Raw genomic sequence first — 22,274 nt, forward strand, 5'->3', positions numbered from 1 at the left:
TTTGATTCTCTTTCCTCGAGTTGCCACAATGTCATCAGCATCTGAAGATTTGAAAGTCTGAAAAGCAACGACACCCTCTCTGTTCAAAATACTTGAGAGCAGAAAATTAAAGCGTTCATTCATTGATTCTGAACGATGAACTGGAGTTTTAATTTCTCTCCAAAATGAATTCATATGATTACGAAAATGTCTTTTTAGTTCATCCTTTGAACGTTCTCTGCCATGTGGCAGCACACATGGGTAACCGCAGACCTCTCAGTAAAACGCTGTAAAGCATGTTGTACACGGTTCATATTGAAGAATAATAATTCAGAATGGGTGAAAGACAACATAACAAATGGTTTGCACTTTACTACACTACATAAACTATAATGGCAGTCTGTGTCTGTTTTCTCTGTCTAGTTTCATGTGCCTAGAGCACAGCCAGGCTGCTTGGTTGTGATTTATGTTGCAGTCAACAGGGGATAACGTGCACCTTTCTGACAGCGCCACTACGTTTCTGCCACGGTGCCTTTTAATGTTGTGACGCTGCAAGAAATGAACGCCAGCGCTCGGTTCGTTGTAATGAATGTTTCACAGAGCGTGTGAGGTTTGTATTTAATGAGTCAGTCGGCCCAGTTTCTGCTCTGGAAAAGAGACGAGTGTCAGTGACAGCAGAGTAGAAGTGTGCTGTGGGTTTCTTTTTTATGGATGAAGTGCCATGAGTCAGAGCATTTACGTCTCATATGAAATGTTGTGAAGACATAACAGTCATAAACATTAAGTACAGTATTTTCAGGCTAGAAAGCCCAAGAGGATGGAGGTTAGCAACGCTAAGTAAAACTTTAGGAGGAAAAGACGGGATCATCTCGAAAATATGAGGAAGCTGACAGCTCCTCCGTGAAGATAGAAGTTTGTTTAAGTGTTTGTGCTATCTGACAGTTTGAAAACCTTAAAAGGCCTCATGTTCAACTTTACATTACATCATGTTTGCTGTGATTCAGAAAGGAGCTTTGTCAAATCTGAGAAAAACTACTGGAGTCATCTCAGGTTTTTTTTAATCAAAAGCCAGTTTGAAAGGCGCGGGTGAGCTGCATCACAGGAGGTTTAGGATTTGTTTTTTTGTGGCTTAATTCAAACTAGGTCTAAAGTCAGGATATTTACATGTATCCTTTGGAATTTAGAGTTTGACATTTCCAATGTGTGAACCCTTAATAGATGAACTGTTAATTTGCATTTTATTTAAACAAAATCTCATGTAAAAGTAAAAGGAAACGTGTATTTAGCTTTCTTGACAATAACATTTTAAATGCAGTTTGACATTTTAGCAAATACCTTTATTGACTCCCTTGCTGGGAGTTGGCTTAAATGACATACATTCATTGTTGTGCAGTTTTCTAAATATGAAACAGGAGCCAACAGCTGCTTAGCTTTTTATTCCCTGAAGTATTTCTTATCTAGGTTCAAATCAAAAAAACATTTTTTCCAAAAGCTACTTCTTTAAACTGCGTTATATTGTTCGTGCATGATCAATTAAATGGCTCGATCACTATCCAGTGACAGAAAAATCACTGTGATCGTGTATTAGGAAGCCATTCATACAGAGATCCAAACACTTGAAGAGGCATGAACATGCATGTCAGAGAACGTTTCTGTTTGAAGTCAGAACCTGTGAGAGCTGCCTTTAATACACACATCAGCACGCATGCATGCATCTTTAATCCTCCTGCACATCAGGTGTGCGTGTAAAGTCAGAGCTCATGCAGTGCACACACAAACAGACACACACACACATACACCTATGGCATTTTGCACACACTTTGCTTCTCACTGTGGAAAAGGGTGTGTGGGGCTTCTTCGCCTTGTCAACAGGATGAGGAGCGGGGAGAAGCTGGGGCATTAGTCTCTTCAGGGTCTAGCTCTGGGATTTCCTCCGGAGGACAGAATAGGAAAATACAACACCATATAAATAGATTCGCCCTGCTCAAAATACTGATATGGCCTCAGCGGGGAGGGTTGAACGGGGAAGGGGGGCTAGACGAGATTTGCATTGAATTTCCTGCTTTCTGTGCTCTCTGCGTGTTTGCTTTCATCCATGGATCTTGGTGTTTTTGTGTATTTTTCTCTCGCCTCCCACAGGGCAACAATAACATTAACAAAGCTTCTTGATGCAGTGTAATTTGTTGATGGTGGGGGGGTTATTTTTGTATTATGATTTAATTCATGGGTCTGTGAATATCACCCTGTTTGTGGCCGTTTTATGACTATAATTTTATAATTTTAGACCTTGTGAATGTGTGTTTGCATGGGACCTTCTTGTATAGTGAGTGTTTGTCCAGCAGACTGGTTAAAAGGTTGAAACTCACTGTCGTCTCTCCCCTACTGTGGTGCCTGCAGGGCGGAAAGGAGCCAGCCGGTCTGCCCACCATGCAAACTACAGCTGGAAGAGTGTTTGTCAGCTGAGCAGGTGCCCACCCCTGAGCTCATCCAGGGCTACGTCAAGAAGGTAGGGCTGCTTTACAAATGCCAAGATGAGGGTTTTGTCAGTTTGTGCCCAGCAGGAAGGAAGAATCCAGGGAGGAAAGAAGGGAATGGGAGATAAATACTGAGAAACCAAAGTGGCTTTTAATACATAAGTGCAGTTGTCTGTGTTGGATAAACCTTCTACCAAGTTCACTGCTGTCAGACTGAAGGCTTTTAATAGCAGCTTGTCACAGAGTGCTTGGAGCACAGTTGCAAGTACACCATGTTAAAGGAGTTACAAAAAACTTTAAAACATAAGAAGGGAATCACAGGGGTAGTGACAAGGTGTTTGTATTCCACAAGCTGAGAGCTATACTAAATAAGTGGTAACTTTACAGCTTCGATTTTGTTGTCATTCCTCTGACACAATACATTTTTCACAATGTGAAGGGTCCATTTGAGCCAAGAGACCGACCGAGTGTTGATTTACTAACGTTAAGACTTTGGTAAATCATAGTTATGTCATGCCAAAAACATTTCATCTGTCAGATTAGTGGAAACAAAATCTGGCAAGACAGCAAAAAGTAGTGAAAGAATCATGAGTATTTGAAACTTACCAGACCAGAATCTAAGATTCATAAATACATTTTAGAAACAGAGACCATCAGACCCGACATATTTTAAATCCCTGATGATGCACCACTAGCTGAATGTGTTTTAGTCACACTTGTATTATAAAATATCTAGTGAGATTTGGACCTGCCCTGCCCCCGGTCCTGGTTCAGGTCTCTGCTACTGTGAACCAGTAAAAATCTACTGTATAAATCAGAGTCAATCAAAGTGATAAAATAATGATGTAAAAATTAAGAGATCACAAAATAAATTGAATTGACTCCCATATGTCATCTTTTAGACTGAAGCACTTGTATGCGTGTTGATTGTAGTGTTTGCAGTTACTGGATGTCTTCATATACCATGAGCTGTATTTCCTTATGGTTCAAAGTTATTGTTCATTTGCAAACCAAATATCTTCACATTTCTATATTTTGCACAGAGGTGATGAAAACCACAAAGGCAGAGATGTGAAATCACAAGCGCTAATCTGATAACGAGTTGGCTCTGCAGCATGTCACTGTATGAATACAGTGCTATAGAAAGCCTGTTTGAAATGGCACTTCACTTCAGATGATATATATAACAACACATCCTCTTCTCTTATGCTGTGTCATCATGATTCAACCCTCCTGCCTAATCTATATATTACTGTCGCTGTGTCGGCCTTAGAGGCCTCACTCCTGAACCTCTCTGTACATTTTGCCCTTCGATTAGTCATGCAACCGCAGTCCTGTAGGACCTCATTACTGTTGGTTATCATTTTAATCTACTGAGCTGCTACAGGCTTGCTGGAGGAGGAGGTGGCCATGCTAGAAATCTATTAAAAGGGAAGTGGACATGGATGAGTGGTAGAGGAGTACATTCTCCTTCACCTCTCTTAGAGTTTCTTTTTATGTGTGTTTTTCTCTTTCTTCATTTCCATTTTCTTCCTCTCATTTTATTTCCTCTGTCATCCTGTCTCTGTCTTTATCCCTCTGCATCTCCTTCTGTCATCTCTCCCCTCTTTCCTTTTGCCTCGCTCAATCTCTCTCTCTCCTGGGTTTTCATCTTGACCTTCAGACACCTCCTCCTGGTGCCACTTTAATAACTTACAGGGGAAATAGGAAACGTGGTCTCAAGTCAAAATTGAAATGGGATTTTCTCTGCAGGCTGTTGATATTCTGGAGGTAGAACAGGGGAAGTAGCTTCCAGAATATTTTTCATTAAGTCTGTTCTCTGCATCATTTTGGTTAATGAAGAGAAATTATTATATGATGCAGAGTTTCTTTTTTGACCTTGAAACCTCTATTTCTTGACCTGAGGTGGTTCCTTCTGGGCATTTTCAACTTGTTTCTTCGTACTTAGACACTTACCGCTGTATAACACACTACGTCTTTGGTTTACATTTCTATTCTGTTATTTCAAATGGAGGACTGACATCGGGACAGGGCTCTTGAGAAATATTATCATTTTCACTTGACTTCTGAACAACCAGTTTTCCCCATTTGAAGATTTTTAAAATGTATTTTTCCGTACAGTCACAGTTGTTTAATTCCACTTTCCTCCTGGCCACATGACAAAGTGTCTTTGTTTAACTTAAACTCTTAATTGCATGTGTTTTGATGGGTGCATCACTCCTCTGAATAGAAATATTTAGCCTTATGACTTAGCATAGCTGCATGGCTCCATGACTGAACAGCTACGATTTTTTGTTCAAATTTTCAAGTTACCCACAGAAGTCTGCAGCTTTTTCCAGGGACATCAGGCTTCACAATATTACTTTTCATTGAAGTTTGTAGACTAAAAGTGCCACATCTTAAAATGTTTACCTTGAAATTTGGACTTTTTCACAATGACTATCCTGACTTTTCCTCTAACACTGTCATCCAGTTAGATAGGGGCAGCTGGGAATCAGCAGACTTATTCACTTAAATTTGATCCCCAGATCTCTCTGTTCATGTCAGAGCATCCTTGGACACGACACTGAACCCAAGTTTCCCCAGTCTTTTTAAAAATGGCAGATACTTTCAAGCCTGAAGAAATTTCTAATAGCTTCAACAGGACCTTGTGATTTTATTGAGTGTTCCACCTTGGATTTACAAAACTTTCTCTAACTAGTTGTAAATCGTTTATTTCAGACTGATTTCTGTATGAGGAGTTGCACTTACATGAGGTTTCTTCATTAGCATAACATGTTCATAATCAAGAGAAAAATCAAAGTACAAGAAAGCTGGTGTTGCAGATTCTCTTAAATCTCTCACATATGAGTGAGGCCCAGTAGCTGCTAACCATCAGCATGTTAGGATGGTCATTGTTAGCATCTTAGCTGTTTTTAGAAAAGCTGGTTGTGGTGGAGAGCAGGGTGGATGTGGAAATCGTTTAAAGATGATGATAACAACACATTTTCAGGCAGTGTCTGGAAGGCATTCACCCCGTAGTTCACACAAAAAGTGATACGATGCAAATGGTTGTGCAATTAATAAAAAAAAGAGATATTGACAGAAGTTTAAACCACCCACTCACTACATAAACTGGATCTGTTAGTTCCTGAAAGTTACAGAAATTCTGGGCACAGCTTCCTGAATTTGGGTGTGTTAGGGTTGGAGCTGTTCTGACAAGCACTTACAGTGAAATATAGAATGCATTAAATCCAGCTTTTCAGAGCCTCTTTGTCTGGGTTTATAACCATTTCTCCAAAATTCTGCCTGACATGTCTGAAATCACTGACTGTTCAATTTACAATCACAAAAATCTCGAAAAAAGCAGCAAAGCTCCCAACAGCAAATCTTCAAATAAATGACAGCTAAAGATTGAATTATTTAGTGATCATTTTAACACTGGAGTTAATTCAATTATTTATTAGTATTAAGCATGTATGGAGCTAAATTTGTCACTGGGAGCACTCATATGTAATATTTGGGATTTATTCTCATCCACCGAACACAAGATGTCTCAGAATGACTTTAACGAACCTGAATGGTTCTATTTGTCAAACAATGGATTTAAAATAATTATATTAATAATGATAATGGTACTGAAAAGAAATTCAATCATTCCAGCTGGCTATTTGAATCTTCTGTGCCATCAACTGCACCAACATTAGCCAGTCCAAGTCATTCATTTCCCTCTCTCTCTCTCGCTGCCTCCATTACCATTAAATGAGAAACAACCGTTGCTTTCTTTTATCTCAGCAATTGCATTTCAACATATTGGTGTAGGGAATATGTGGAAGCACCCAGAGAGTGTTCACTGATATTAAACAATGTGGCTGGAAACACTGTGACTGTTTTCCAGTTTAATTTCATAGTGAATAACCTGCGATTTGATTAGATTTTTTTATTCTTCCCTCACTGTGGCTTAGGATAGAGACGGGTCCCACCTTTGTTTGTGGAGGGCGAAAAGGGGCAGAAATGGAGAATGGCATCATTAACATTCTCTGACAGTTAACATTTCAATCTCGCTCTGTGGCAGAATCCCAATATTGACATAAAATGCCAGTTGACAATAAGACAAAAAAAAAAAGTGGAGTGCAGGATTTGGGATGCTGCCTGGGCCCGACTAGTTTTGTGGCTGCTCCAATCTAATCAACAACTGTGGGACTGGGGTAGCTGCAGGGAAGGAATGAAGAGAAATGGGGGCAAAGAAAAAACAAAAGACAACAGATGCAGAGCAGTGTGAAAAGCATTGTGGCGAAAGGAGAAAAAAAAATCATCTGAAACTTATTCTGAAAGTTTGGTTTCACATTGAGGTGTATTTTTGTATATGCAACTGTGTGTTCAGCTTTATAGATTCTTATTTTGCATATGCATTTTCGGCATTTTCCTATAAACCCTTCTCAGTGCAGCATAAGTAGCAGCTTCACACACACAAACACTAACCAGCAGTAAATTGTATGCAATCAAATTTGGGGCATTTTTATCCCTGATTAGTCTGCGGCCACTCACAGACTCACTTCGAATAATCAGCTACTTGTTTAGTTGGTGAAATTTAAAAAAATAGTCACAGTATTTCAGAGCACAAGGTGACATCTTCAAATTGCTTATTCAGTCTGAGCAACAGTCCCAAACCCCAAAGATGTTTGATTTGCTATTATTGCCTATTTAACAACTAGAAGTATCAATCCAGGAAGTAGATCATTTGCATACTTGCTAGAAAAATATAGAGAAAAGCTTTTGTCATAATTTTTTCTATCTTTTAATTTTCTTTCTTAATCACAACAGCAGATCCAGGATGCTGCTGACCAGGGGGTGATGTTCGTGGGATTTGTTCAGGAGCCTTATGGAGCCCCATGCACCAGGATCAGAGAGCCAGAGACCCCGTCCCTTTCCCTGCACTCCAGCCCCAGCTCTGTGCTCGGTTCACTGGGCAGCTGCAGCCCCTCAAATCCCTCAAGTCCCATAAACAGCGCAGAACCTGGAGCCCAGGTCGACAAAGTGGACAAAGAGGGCACTGAGGAAGCATCAAGCAAGGCTGAGGAAGGAGCATTAAGTGGGGGGAAGAACGCTAGTGAGAACACTGGAAACCACTCAGGGAGTAGGGTGGAAGGGAGTCAGGACAAGGTGTCACTGGCTGCGTCTCCAGTATCAGACGGAGCTCTGGACCACAGCGAGGAGCTGACGGAGGTGGACTCACCGTGTCACAATAACAACAAAGACAGAGGCATAAAGGAGAGGCAGAGCCACCGGGGGCGGAGAGGCGATGGTGAGTTGTCCCAATGATTAGATTCAGAAACTCAAATGGCATGTTAAGCAGAAAACATGGGAATTAGCACTGCAAAGCTCTTGTACGCTGCCACAAAAGAATGAATTTGGGTGAATTGATTCTTTAAAAGAAAATTGCACTAATTGGCCCAATGGGTGGGCTATAATTAAAGGTCAGATTTTCATTGGTGAGTCTTGATAATACTCTTAAGTTCACTAGTTCATAACATGGGACCTGCTACTGCAACACAAAACCCAGCTGTTCCTACAAATAACACAGAAAGACCTAATGGGGAATGATAATTAAGATAATTAAAGGTCAAAACTCCAAACTGTGAAAAGCTGGAACTTGCATCAATCAATGCTCAGTGTTGATGAGTGCTGCACAAGGTTTCTGCATTTCTGCATCTATAGAAACTGGATGAATGGTGTCTTAGCATTTCAAACAAATTAGTTGATGATTTATGCTTTTTGTGCAACATGTTTTCTCACATATTCACACGTGAATCAACTGCTGGCCCCAGAGCAGCTGAAGCAGTTGGGAATTATTACTCTACTCAAGGGCATAAACTGTGAACTGTAGCTTCTTGTGCCACCATTTCTCAGAGATCCAAACTGGCAGCTTCTAATCTTTCGCCAATATCTGTGACATCTATGTAATTTCGTTTTTTCCGTTTCATTTCAAGCCATACCTGTTGGCTGTTTAACTAAAGAACAGTGCGGCACCACAGAGCTCTCTTGAGACACTTGGCAACTGTAGAGGTGTCATTTCCTGCTATTGCCTCAATGTTACACAACAATGTGCTGCCTTGGGATATAATCCTCTCTATCCGTTACACAGAAGGAATCATCTTATAGGCTGTGGTGCATACAAATTTGCAGTCGCACTTAGCTGATGAAGCGGAGAGTCTGTGAAATTCACCACAACAGTTTTGTCAGGTTTTTCGGAAGCTGCATATTACGTGGTTCATTATCTGTCTTCCCAGAAAGCGAGTCCTATGTAGCTACACCTTCATTATTCATGATAGCCCCCGTTTCTGTGGGAATGGTGTTGAAATTAGCACACGCATTTATAGTTTCAGCTTTATTTGGACATTTTGGATTAACAGATAGAGACACCCACCTCTGTAACCCCCCCTCGTACAGTCTCTCATCCTCTCACAGAACTTATTTCCGAAATGTGAGTGCAACTGTGCATTAGACTCACGTCCCAGTGGGAGCGTTAACATCTGTGTGTTTGTGTGTATGTGCTGTATAGTGTGTGAACAATGTGCAATGCGATTGGTTTCAAAGCACCTAATACTCAGTGTTGCATAATTAATGTACTCTTTGGTGTCCACGCTTCATGGTTTTATTTTGCGTGTGTTTTTAAGTATAACACACACTTGGCATCGCAGCACACCACAGCCCACTGGTCCATCTGGGCCTCCCTGCAGTGCATTTTGCAGTGAGATAATCCCCCACTGCCTCGTCCTCTACCTCCCTCAGCTTCACAGCTCTCTCTCAACCCCCACCTTCATCCCCCCGAATCACTGCAACGACGCCAGCAGCACCCATGTGGCAGCCAGCTGGGGTGGTAGGCGATGCTGCCAAGCTCCCATGTCCCTCTCTACTAATGCCCAGTCTGCCGAGGAGGCCCAAGAGTCTTGGCTGCTGCTGACTTGTCCACTCTAATCCTCAGATCTCGAGGTGAACACCGTGCAAGTGTTGGCAGTCAAGCTGGTGAAAGTCGGCGGCTTACAGCTGATAGAGGAACACCAACCCTGAATCTGGAGTTCTGGATAGAAACTGAGCCCATAAGTATGAAGGCTCAAATGCTTCGATGGTTTGAGGGAAAAGGATTCTGGTGGAAAAGCACATGGAAAGTTTAGCATGGTTGTGACAACTGTACAAGCATGACTGGATAGAACTCAGTCCCAAAGTTCATTTCAGATACTTTGCATGAGCAGAAACTCACAGTTACCTGGATTATATTTAATGAACATACATGCATAGTAACTTAAACCCAACACACGAGTCCTGTATTATGTCTGTTCGACTAGCTTCACCTACTGTCAACAGTGAATTTACACTTCAGGAAATGAAGCACCATAAATATTCAACCAACCACTGACTAATTACCTAATCAGAAGTAAAATGCTGATACATATCTACAATCTTCCACATGTTAGACAGTATAGAGATGACATCTTTTCAGCTGCTTGATTTTATCCTTAAGATCAGTGTTATCTCTGCTCTGACGGGATCAGTGTCCAGCTTCACAGATTATAAAAACCGACATTGAAATGATGACATAGCTGTAAGCCATGGTGCAAAGGTCACGCCTGGGTTACTGCTGCCAACTCATCCATTGGACAGCTGGACTGCCGTCAGATAAGCCTTTGAAGCGAAATGCTTTTAGTGTCATGCGCTCATTTTCTTGTTAGCGTGTCCAGCGCTACAGACTTTATTCTGAAAGGCTTTAGCTGTGTCTGTTAATGTAATGAATTCATGTGATTAGGTTTAGAAGTACTTTGGCAAGGTTTTGGGTACGTGTGTGTGTGTGTGTGTGTGTGTGTGTGTGTGTGTGTGTGTGTGTGTGTGTGTGTGTGTGTGTGTGTGTGTGTGTGTGTGTGTGTGTGTGTTCAACATAACGATATTTAACCACAGCAAATATTGAATAGACTGTAAATACAATTTTACTGCCCTATGGCACAGAAATGACCATAAACATTAATCATTACTAATTACTACTACCATAATGCGATATTTCTAGGTTTCAAAATTTGATCTATTATCTCTCCATCACATCTCAGATCAGCTCAGATTCAGTTCAGTTGCTTAAAACATTTACTTAGGTCATTTACAGGCCAGGCCACTCCAGCACAAGAGAAGTAGGGGATTGGTGAGCTTGTTGTTAGAGATTTAAAGCATTTACTAATGCAATTTGTTACAGATCAAAGATTACTTAAACCTATGCTCTTCAGAAGAAGAAAGTATCTGCTGTCTACAGTTGGCAGCAAAACAAAGCCGTCTTTGTAAAATCTAAAGTTTACCTTAATTAACATGCCGCTGACGGGGGACTGGTACTGGTTTAAGTCAAGACTCACACGAGGATGAAGTGATGATGCGTGCAATCTATTTATGTTTATGAGTGCTACAAAAGCACATATAAAGAATATATATATATATAAAAATAATCTTTCAGATACAGCATGTATAGCAGACTGCAAGTCAGAGTAGAAGAGAAATGCTTCGTGTGCAGAGCAGCCATGCAAATCAAATGTCAAATGTCGGGTGATGCTTTGACATTTGCTTCACAACTTGCAGCTAGAAACCCAACATTGTCACAACATATTTTTTTTCCGTTGTGATGCACTGCAACATGGCAACCAGCCAGTCATGACCCACTCTGAAACCGTATAGATCATACTGTGGAGCCAAGATTATATGATATATGACATTTTTACCTAATGAAGTTCTGAGGACGTGCATTAGTCAAAACACTGCAAATAAATTAAATACAAGTGAAGAAGAGTGTGTGGTATGAAAGTGGTTCCTGAATGCCAAATGGTTTCCAGTAATGAATGATGAAGGGAATGACGCTGAAGAAGATTTATGCCTAACATTTAAATGTAACAGACAGTTTCTTATCTTTTGGTATTACCCTCCCTGTTTGGCCCTGCTGTAGTTCCCCTGTGTGGTTTCTTCTCCTGTGAACAGAGAACCGCTGAAAACATGTTTATAGACCCTGAAAGTCTCTTCTGACCAAATAAAGGTTTAAAAAACGAGCTACCAACCCTTACGCCTGAATTACAGTCGCCTTGGTGCCATAATCATACTATAATTAGAGTATAATGAAATATAATGCATGGGAAACTCTCGGCTTTCACACAGAAAACAGCTAATATTGCAAGAAAGACAGAGGCCAGGCAGTGTGTTTCTTGCTAATGGCTGTTATTTTATGTCAAGCTGTTATAAATGGCACATGTGACCAGCGTCTATAAAAGTGCCACAAATGGAATAATCTGCATCAAATATGGTTTAATGTTGTTACTTATTTAATTACACTGTGGTTACAGACATTTGGAGCTCTTAACCCCAAGCTTCACTGCATTTCTAAATCAGTTAGTATGCATGAAACTATTTTTCAAACAGCCCTTTTCATGTCCTCTCTGAAGCTCTCTGAGAAACGGGAAGAAGTCATGGGACAAACCCCAGTGATACATCATCTCAGACTGGTGCACATAAACTGTAAACCAATTAATATACAGATACAGATCTCTGCAAAATCATTCACAGTGAGGAAATGTGTTGTTTTGGCAATTCAGAGGCATGTTGAATGGAAAGTAATTTCATTGTTGCGTGTTGTCCAAGATTTGTTTGCCATATTGTCGTCATTGTAACATGGGGAACATAGGGAGGATGAGGGGAGGTGAATATTCGGCTGTGATTCGACTTTTCTCAAGAGTGACAAATGACAAGATTTAGGGAATTTGGTGGCCAGCTGTCACATCAGTCAGACAAGCCAGACAAGAAATGGTTATAAATGATTCATTCTTCCTGGGTGTCTGCCAGACGGATGGACGGACGGAAGAACTGAAGAGACTGAGCCATGACCCCCTCCTAACTCTACCCCACGCCAAAATGTGTGTGCGTGGATGGGTGGGTGTATGGGTGGGTGGCAGTGTCGCACATTCTGCTCATCCATCTGGTTCACTTGGGGAATGACAGTTCGACGTTTGCTATCGAAAGAAAAGGAAAATGTTAGCAGGCTCGATTTGAACCCTGCTCACATCTCAGGTTTTCTAGTTTGTTTTTTTCAAAGGCTAAGCAGAGCTAATCTCACTCACATCACAACAAATAAAACTCTTTCCACTTTGACTTCCCTTGATATGAGCAAGCAGCAGTGACATACATACTGTGGACAAATTTCCAAGGTTGTTTCTCCCACTGCATTACATAAATATCTACTTGACATAAACAACAACTAGCTGCAAAACATTAAATGCACTAATTAAGGTTATATTGCAATTTAACTTGGTTACTATGCAATGGTCCCTTATACGTTACATCACTTCTGAAAAACCATTAAGAGAAATATGTAGATGACCTGTAGCATGAATGTGATCAAATTGCTTTTGATTCACTTCACGTTTGTTGTTTGAAAAGAACCAGCGAGAAAAAAAGAGGCTGCATCCTTGGAAAAGATTTCCAGCATATTTATGAGTCCAGCTCGGGGCAACACAAATCTCATCTTGTGTTGCTTTTTCATTTCTTGTCTATTTTTCACCTGCCTGGTGAAAATATGGTAATGATGTTTTAAGTTTTCATAATAGTCTTGCATAAAAATGTGTCCTTCCATTATGGACATACAAAAAACAAGAAATAAATAAAGATAAAACAGTTGCATTACATGAAAAAAAAATTGAAATAACAAATACAAGATAATAGAAAGTTTTTAAAAAATTAGTTATTTAATATTTTCCTTTGCCCAGTTTTAGTATACTTATTTCTGTCTCTTCTGCTGCCTTGGTTTTCTATGATCAATTCCTTGAGTTCAGCTTTTGTTATTTTTTCCAGGGACACATAAAAACAGCCCTGTTCATTGAGCTTTCTGTTTCATATTCTTCGTCTTTATATTGAGATTTTTAATCTCCTGCAGGACAAGAAAATTTGGTTGGACAACAAAAAAGCACACAAATTGTCATTTTCTGCTGATGGCTGATGACCACAAACACCACAGCCAACTTTTCTTGGCCAAGAAGCTTGTTGACTATCCACACATTGGCACAACGTCGCTGGTTGCTTATTTCATAGGAAATGAGTGTACTTCCAACTGATTATTATCACTTCACCACAGTGTGCATGTTGGTTGGATGTGGTTAATGTTGAAAAGTTGCAGGAAAATAAGTTCTCCAGAAGTCAGAAGTCCCTAAAGAGCATTTGTGCTTTTATCGTACATCACATGCTGCAGGTTGTTTCCACTGCAACTGAAACTAAATATTTCAAATGATAATTGATGTCTCTCATCCGACCATTTACTGGGGCATTTCTTATAGCTTCTGGCAGCTGACAAGAGTGAAAGTGCCCATGCAGATTGAGTCAAATTACACTTTGGATGGCAGCCAAAGTACAGCAGTGGTTCAGTAAATATGAAGTTAAATATGCGACTTCCACAGAGGCTACATCTGTTTGGTCACAACCCTTTAAATCAATGACAGTTTTTATTTTCTGTCGTGTCTTTTGCAGGGGTGGAACTGCTCGCTTTCTACAACCACCCGTCGGTCCGAGAGGGCCAAGTGAAGTATTACACTGTCAAGGTGCCGCTTCGGGTTCAAAACTGTGATGAGGGGGTCAAAGGTGTGGAGGCCAACTGGCTGGATCACATGACGCATCACTTCAACAATGGAGCCTCACTGGTTGATGGATACTTCTACCTGGGCAATGTGAATGGTAAGCCAGCATGACCATGACCAGCATGTAAAATGTACCAGAGGCAGGTTTAATATATCTATATAGTGTGTTTAGTTTGCATCTCACACACCGTATAACACCATCTGAGTGAGAGGTTTGTAATGTATAACAATACAAACAACACAGTGAAACAGTTTTGTTACCTTCAACATTTTAATATCTTTCACCTTTGCTCTTAGCTTCTTTGTTTTTAAAGAACTGTTCTCCTGCAGGCACTCTCATAGCTCAGATGATTACAATTATTAACTGTAAAATGTTCCCATGTTGCCTTTTTCCTTTCGCAGTCTTGCCAGTAAATTGTCAACATCAGCTTGTAGAAAAAGAACACCTCACCTTGTGTGGCGTTAATGGTGCATTAGTTGGCATTCACCGTCCACCAGAACACAAGTCGCATTTAAATAACACTGATAATAATGTGCTTCTTTTATCTGTAGCTGGAGGTGGTGCAATCCTGCAGGATGTTTCGTTACTGCAAATATACACAGGGTAACTGCAGAACGTATCATATGTTTCAAGCTATGTTAGACGATATTAATTCATAACTGTAAAATGAACTTGCCAAGAAATTTGGTACAAACATTCTTACTTTGGTTTATGACCAGTTATTAAAGCTAAACTAATATAATCCCCTATTAACTGAGGACATTTGACTTTCTGTTATGTCTAATATTAAACTCAAGTGGGGAACATTATACCTGCTTAATATCAGCATGTCATTGTGAGCATGCTAACATACAGATGAAGGTTTGGAATTTGCACTCTTGCGTGTTGTTTCATTATCATTGCTGTCAGTTTGAATAAAGGCAACACAGAACATGGTGATATGAGAAATTTAACTTAGACTAGTGGCAACAGAAACAGCATGACATTAACGAAAGCGCCATTATAGAAACAGAGCATCTCTTACAAATGATGAACGGGTGGACTTCATTTCACCAGTGCGCTGTGTGACATGACGATTCTTCATTTGTTCATATCCTCTTTGAAACTGTTTCATGTTTGAGTTTTCCTCTTCCATCAGACCCCAGCGGCTCTGTACTCCACTCTGACACTGGAGAAATAAGCCAACCAGAGTAAATAAGAGTCATAATAATTCATTAATCTGGGAAAGTGAACGCCTCAGCAACTCTGAAACGCAGATAATTAACCTGATAACAAATTAGTGCCTCCTTGCATATTTTATGTCGTGAGAATGGAGTAATGAAGTGTATTATTATGATTCAATTCTTTTTTCTTCCTATTAGGGTCCTCTAACACATGCTGCATTTTTCATGTGCTGCTAAGATATGTGTCTCTTCAACAGTGAAATTACTGGGTAGGATAGGAAGCAGATCAGCTGCGTTATGAAGATCGTGCCCTTCACTGACTTATAGGACTGAAATCAGCCCACAGCTTAAAGATTAACCACTTTAGAAAACAGACAACCTCGTGGAGGTGAATTCTGTACTTTGTGCATTTTGGTCTCTTTAGAAACAGCTGGCAGTACGACATCAAAGCGGCATCCCATTTGTTGTCAGAAGCTAATTACATCAAACAGCCGCACAGCTCAGGGCTTTAGAACCAGTATCCATTCCCGTCGTCTCCATATTTAGCTGAATCTTTGAAACGAGTTTCTGAATTCACGATGAGACACTCAACACAAAGCGGGAGAACATCACATGCTCATAAACATCAAGGACGTGTTGACAGCAAAACAACACACTAAAGGACGTTGGCTGACAGACACGCATTTGGATGGGAGATGGTAGTGACAGCCTTGTTTTGAGATACAGAGCGACCAGCATGCTTCAGCTTGTTGTGCACTGACAGATACACGGGTGGTCTAATAAGTGTAATTATGCTTTCTAACACTGACCTCTAATCCATTATGTTTTACTTATCATGAATCTTTTTGCAGTGTTTCACCACTTCAAAAAACTGTTGCTGAGTCTGTCTCCTTCTTGTTTCAGTCAGTTGGTAAAGCAGGAGTGAAACGTCTCCACTTTGATTATAAAGCTCTTTAATTCAATACACATATGAAAGAATCAAATGATTCTAAAGAGGATAACATGTCATTTTATGTTTTATGTATTTCATTTGTCATGAGAAAAAAATAATTTGTCCAGTGGCCTAGTTTAGGTTTATGACTAAATACCTACAAAACTAATGATATTTCCATCAGGCATCAGGACTGTGAGCATGTTAACATGCTGATGTTAGCAGTTAGCCGTAAACCTGTAAACCTACCTGATTGGAAAGTTTTCCACAGTTGTAATTCCATGTAATCTCACACAGATTATAAAATCCAATTTGGTATCACAGAGAACACAGATTTTCCAGTCTCCAATGTAAGATCTACCGAACGCCATAGTTCAGTGGTTATCACTAAAAGTAAAGGCTTCATGAACAGCTATTCATAATCACAAAAGCCATTCTTATGCACAGACCATAACTCAGTAATTGATTGAAATTAATTATCCATGCAGCTCCGAGCTCCATATAGAAATACAATATACAATACAACAGAAAGCACTTCAGCATTTAACAGCTACAGAGCACTTCTCTGTCCTGAATTGTTTGCTGCATTTACATTTTTACATTTTTACATTTGAAATGAATGAGCACATTGGAATGCATGCAAAGACTACGTTGTTTTTGTTTTTACTTCTGATTGTTGAATTATGAGTTTGTAGATCATCTCCCTTTTGTTTTAAAATCACTGGTAATGTCTGCTACTCTGCTACCTTTCTATTGTCTCTGACAGACGGCTGTTGGGCATCGTCCAGAGAGATGCACACTTACACACAAACATACACAGACACACTGTCCCCATGCTCCTACTAAAGATGGGTTTCCATGGTGAAGCTAGATGTGAAAACATTAGGGGGCATTGTATGCATACGCATGTGCGTGTGTGCGATCGTGTGTGTATGCACTGATTGTGTAAGTCCTGTCTAGTGTGGCAGCAGTATTTGCAATAAGTGGAGCCTTTGCCTGAGCCAGAGGGTCAGATATCATAGTGATATTGAATTTACAGATCCTAAACTGCAGCAGGCCCCACTTTGATAAGAGTTGCATTAAAGATTCATACACACTGTGGCGCCGCCTGCAAACATACACACACACACACACAGGCTTGAATGTACATACAGTGCAATATTCATATATACCTACACAGACACACAAATACACTTATTTGCAAACAGGTATACACACAACCCCCCAGATGGTAGCAGAGTTGGGGGATTGAGTTTGTTTACTAAAGAACTGACAGTAATGGTGTTGACAGGGAGTTTGCCTTTGTTACTTGTATAGCTTAAGCTATCTCCCGAGCCACAATGAGGATTTGTAGCCCGGTTGTGAGACATTGAGCTATTCATATGCATGACAGTCAGCCCTCACTGGTTTCTAAATTTGGGCAAAGCCAATGGAAGACAGAAACAAGGGAGAGAGAGAGAGAGGGGGTGAGTTGCAGGGAATATGAAATTCCAATGAGGTGTTGTTGTGTTTTTTCACTGTGAAAAGAAATTCATGGAAGGAAACGATGTGCAAGCGTTTCTCTGAGACACAGGTTCACAGCTCTGTGATGTCTGTGCATGTGTGTGTTTACTCATCAACATGTACATGATGCATATGTTTTCACGAGGTCGATGGTGTTGTTGTACAGGTTTTGGCAGCACAGCATGTGTCCCTTCACTCTTTTAGGTACAGATACAAACAGATTGAACGTTTCCTACCACTATGTTCACGTAATGCAGTAACTTATCTGGTTCCCCCATCTCTGTTCAGTGTATTTAAATATACAAACAAACAACAAATCCACTCAAGAGGGGGAACTAACAAATCAGCTACAAGGATTACTGTGAAGCAGCTCAGCTTTACAGTCAATCAGACCTGTTAGAAAAAATACTGTAGGTCATGTACACAGCTCTGGCGTGAATGGCAGTAGAATACCCTATTGTGGTTGTGGCTCAGGAGGTAGAGTGGGTCATCCAATAATCGCTGGCCCCTGCTGTCAACATGTTGAAGTGTTCTTTAGCAAAACTCCAAACTCCAAATTGCTCCCAATTGTAAGACACAGAATCAGCTACACCTCTCTTCATATGGGGGCAGGACAACAACTTGCATGGTAGCTCCCTGATAACACTATTTGTGAATAGATGAAAGAGATGCTGCTACGCTATGGTTCCTCCAAAACAAGCTTTAATCACTAAAACATACAGTATTAATGTTGAAATCTTACCATGTCAAATATGTAAAAATATGCATACTGTAATTCCCAGGGTAGGTGGAGGACAAATCTCTTCCACAGCTGTAAGAAAACAGATTTCCCACCCTCAGTCTCTCTGTGTTAAGCAGCTCCGCAGTGTGTTGAAAGTGTTAATAATCTAATCTTAATGGTTCGCTCCTGCCTGTGCACACAGCTGGCATCATGCAATAAATATACATATCAGCTGCAACTGGAAATATTAATACATAATGTGTTAATGTATAATGTAATGCAGTCTCCCCTATATCCTCTCAAAACCAAAGAAAGTGGACTTTACATTTGGTAACATGTCTCAGTATCCATTCTGCATGCTGTCCATGCTGTTCCTTCACTACCAGCTGAAGTCTGCCCAGTAACCCACAGGTACCAACCTGCCAGCAGCAAACCTTTGGCTCCACAGGGAGAAGCCACATCCAATCCACACACATTAGACACCCTGGTCTCTTTCTCTCTTTCTTTCTCTGTCCTTCTGTCTGGAAACCCACTCATCCTGTTTGAAATATAGATAAGCTGTCAGCATCCTGTCTCCACCTCTTTGACGCAGCACCTTGCACGCATGTTTAAATCATGTCAGCAAACATGACCTGGGGCAGAGTCACTTTCCTTGCGGCACTCAGCTGGACTTAAACACACATGCACATCTGGGTAAACGTAGGGCACCTGTGAGCAAAAAAGTTCACACTTTGTGAATTTAATTAGAGCATAAAGTTCAAAGCAATAATCCATGATGTTAAAAATCTTGTTTACTGTTGTTTATTATTTTCTGTCAGGTCTCTCACTCGAGCTAAATTCTGTTTGTTGTTTTGCCCCATACTTAAGTCAGGTCTCTAATTTTATATGTGAAAATTACCATTTCAAAATTCTATATCTGTTAGCGATGACATAAAACGAGGATTATTTAGTGAAATCTCACCTGACTACTATTAACTGTGTGATCTATTTTATTACTGCTGTATTGCACTCAGGGTCACAGACTAGGAGTTGATGCAAATCAAAATCAAATTGAGCTAGTTTGTGAACATATTAACAGACATTCACAGACATGTTAACTAATATAACATGTCCATAATAATATTGTAAACATGCTAAAACTACAAACACAGGATTCTAAGGTTCAGTCTGCATGTGTCAACATCGTCTACGCCCCCCCAGTGTATGTTGTTGATCCTCTCCCCTGTCATTTGGGTGCTGATTTCAGCTGCTGTGTGTCACCCAGTGTCACTTTTTGTCATCCTGCCACTCCAGCTATTTGACTCTCCCCTCAATTTCCTTCTGTGCCTTTCAATCCCAACGCTGTCACTCCCTGTTTTCAGTACGACTGTATTTGCATGCCTCGCCCTGCGACCTTGAGTATGTGAGTCACGGGAGATGAAGAACAATTTTACTGAGGGCGCACGGTGGTTTTTGCAAGTGTAAACAACTTATTCTCAGTCGGCCCACTGGCAAATCAGCTCAGCTCTCAGTCAATAGGCGCAAGATAATGTTTACTCGTGCACACAACCGGTGCATTCCCCTGACAGACTCAACGCCCCCAGCAACCAACTCCCTCTCTTCCACTTCATTCTCTCCCTTCCTCTCTCCTCTGCTGAGTGTCTTTCTGTATTACCACTAGAGACACGCTGCTCCCTATAGAGCGGCAAGACATAAACCCTGTGTCGATCTCACCTGAGTGATCCCTATCGCACTGGCAGTGAACCAACGGTGGGCCGTGGCACAGTCCATTTTCTGAGAAGGCTTCTTTCCAATTATACAACAAGCGGGGTGCGCTGACAAATGAGGTGGAGGAACACTGGACTGAGGGAGGAAGGGGGTGATAGGGGAAGTGGAGCAGAAGAGAAAAGGGCTTGGATGGGATGGGGGTGAACAATGATAATGTCTGTATTTGAGAGAGCCAGTAGATGTCTGAGAGATGTCTTCAATTGAGCATGCATGGGCCCTAAATGGGTTTTCAGGGAGAGAGAAATGAAAGAGCCTGTCATCCTTCCACTCTATCTCTTCCTCTGTCTCACTCATTCCGTTCTTCTCTTTCCGTTATCCTCTCGCTCCCTCTCTCCATGGGCTCTCCAGCCACCTCTCATCCCACTATTATTAGGGCCCAGTAATGAAACGCGGAGTGTCTCGTATTGGTGCCTGGGCCCCAGCAAACTGTATTAGTGTGTAAATGGTGTGGGAGTAATGAGAAAGCACTCAGGCCAGCCGGGAGGACTGGACAAAGGGGCGTGCATCGTGTCCGTGTGTGTGTGTGTGCCTGCGTGTAATGTGCATGTCCATCAAATGAATAACAAGAGACACTGGGTGGGGAGGTGTCCCAGTACACAGGGGCCAGAGTGCTGTTTCTGTCTCGCATGCCAATTGTGCGATTGTTAGCCTCTAACCGGGGACAGGCTTAGAAAATCTATTTGGTCAGCAGCAAACAATCTCAATAGTGGCCTAAAGCATCAACGTCAATGTCTTTATGTGACTCACTTAATTCAAGTCTTTTTAAGGTGAATTATGCAGGCTTAGCAGAAGGATTTAAGCTTTAATGCCTTACAGACTGACTTCATTAAATCAGCAGCTACAGTTTGCCATTACTAAAATCTGCCAATCTTTTTAAAGCACTAGTCCTCAGTCCTGATCCTCAGCACCCAGAGTACCTCTGGTTTTAAATCCCATCAGTTATTGCATTCACCTTGCTTCCCAGTTGTAATTAGCCTCTGTTTAGCTGTCGAGCATGAAAACCAGCACGGCTCTGGCTTCTGAAAACCACTTATGTAGCACATAATGTCTCTTCTTTTTTAAAATCCCAGCAGGGGCAAACCTGCTCCTTTCTTTTACACTGTCTCCCTGCATAATATATAAATGCACATTGCTCATACAAATGGCCCAACACCACTGGCTATGTAATAAAAGGTTGTGTGTGAATGTGGCTGAGTCATATTCCATTTCCTGTAGCCTGGGGGGCCTAAAGGAGAAGGAGAGACAAGACAGACACGCTCCATCCAGTAAATACCCTTTTCACGGATGGATTTTTTTTCCTTCTTCTCTGCAGATTTGCTGCCTAAGTCAGTGGAAAGTGTCTTCATCTTCCAGGAGGCAAGTGAGAGTGAGCCTAATGCAGCCACCCCAACGTACGATGCCATCGTAGTGGAGCAGTGGACCGTCATTGATGTGAGTGCAGACTGCTTCTTTTTGTTGCGGTGTCACAGATTGTTGTGCTGTTATATTCACATTTTGACAAATTAAAATATAACAAAAAAAAAAACAGGACTGAAGCTCCTTGAAGTGAGAAAATGATCATCAATCACATTCACCAAAAGTTAGAAGCTGACGAATGATTTGAACTCATCAATTGGAAAAACGTCAGTTTTACGGTGTTCAGCATCATCTTCATCGCTCAGCCCGTATTTACTAACAAATACACTTCCAGCCTGGTCTTATTTTATTGAGATCTGTCACTCACATATTGTGCCCCACCACCCCTATCCTTTATCTTCAGCCAACATTTCTCTCATCTACCCCAAAGGCAAATCTGGCTAATCTCAATTTATGGGACATGTGTTGTGGTCGCTTGTCTTATCAGGAGCAAACAAGCTCTTATCTGCCCTCCGATTAGGTCCCCTCCTCAGCACAAGTTTCAAGTTAGAAATTGATTTCTGTCCAGTTGAAGGGTTTGCGGTCTTTCCTGTCATCTGAACATTTGTGTGGGTTTGTCTGCATACATGCAGGTGTATGTGCAAGTGTCCGCTACATGTGTGGGGTTAGTTTTGTGTGTCTGTATGTTTGCTGATGCTATCTCAGTAATTGAATTTAGGTTTTGTGGCCCATAGCTGTCCAAGTGTGAAAGGAGACTT

General features: G+C 41.0%; 1 protein-coding gene across 2 annotated transcripts in view; it reads left to right on the forward strand.

Moving 5' to 3' along the window:
• The window catches only part of LOC113169758 (raftlin), a 79,678-nt gene that overhangs the window by 41,824 nt on the left and 15,580 nt on the right, over positions 1-22,274 (forward strand). Inside the window, exons 4-7 of one of the 2 annotated variants that reach the window (XM_026371434.1) lie at positions 2,377-2,485; positions 7,257-7,737; positions 13,968-14,171; positions 21,473-21,591. In XM_026371434.1, coding sequence (XP_026227219.1) covers positions 2,377-2,485; positions 7,257-7,737; positions 13,968-14,171; positions 21,473-21,591 — 913 coding nt within the window. The remainder of the gene's footprint in view (positions 1-2,376; positions 2,486-7,256; positions 7,738-13,967; positions 14,172-21,472; positions 21,592-22,274) is intronic. The other variant, XM_026371435.1, reaches the window with a different exon arrangement.

The sequence above is a fragment of the Anabas testudineus genome, chromosome 16 (assembly GCF_900324465.2).
Source record: "Anabas testudineus chromosome 16, fAnaTes1.2, whole genome shotgun sequence".
NCBI classification, from domain to species: domain Eukaryota; kingdom Metazoa; phylum Chordata; class Actinopteri; order Anabantiformes; family Anabantidae; genus Anabas; species Anabas testudineus.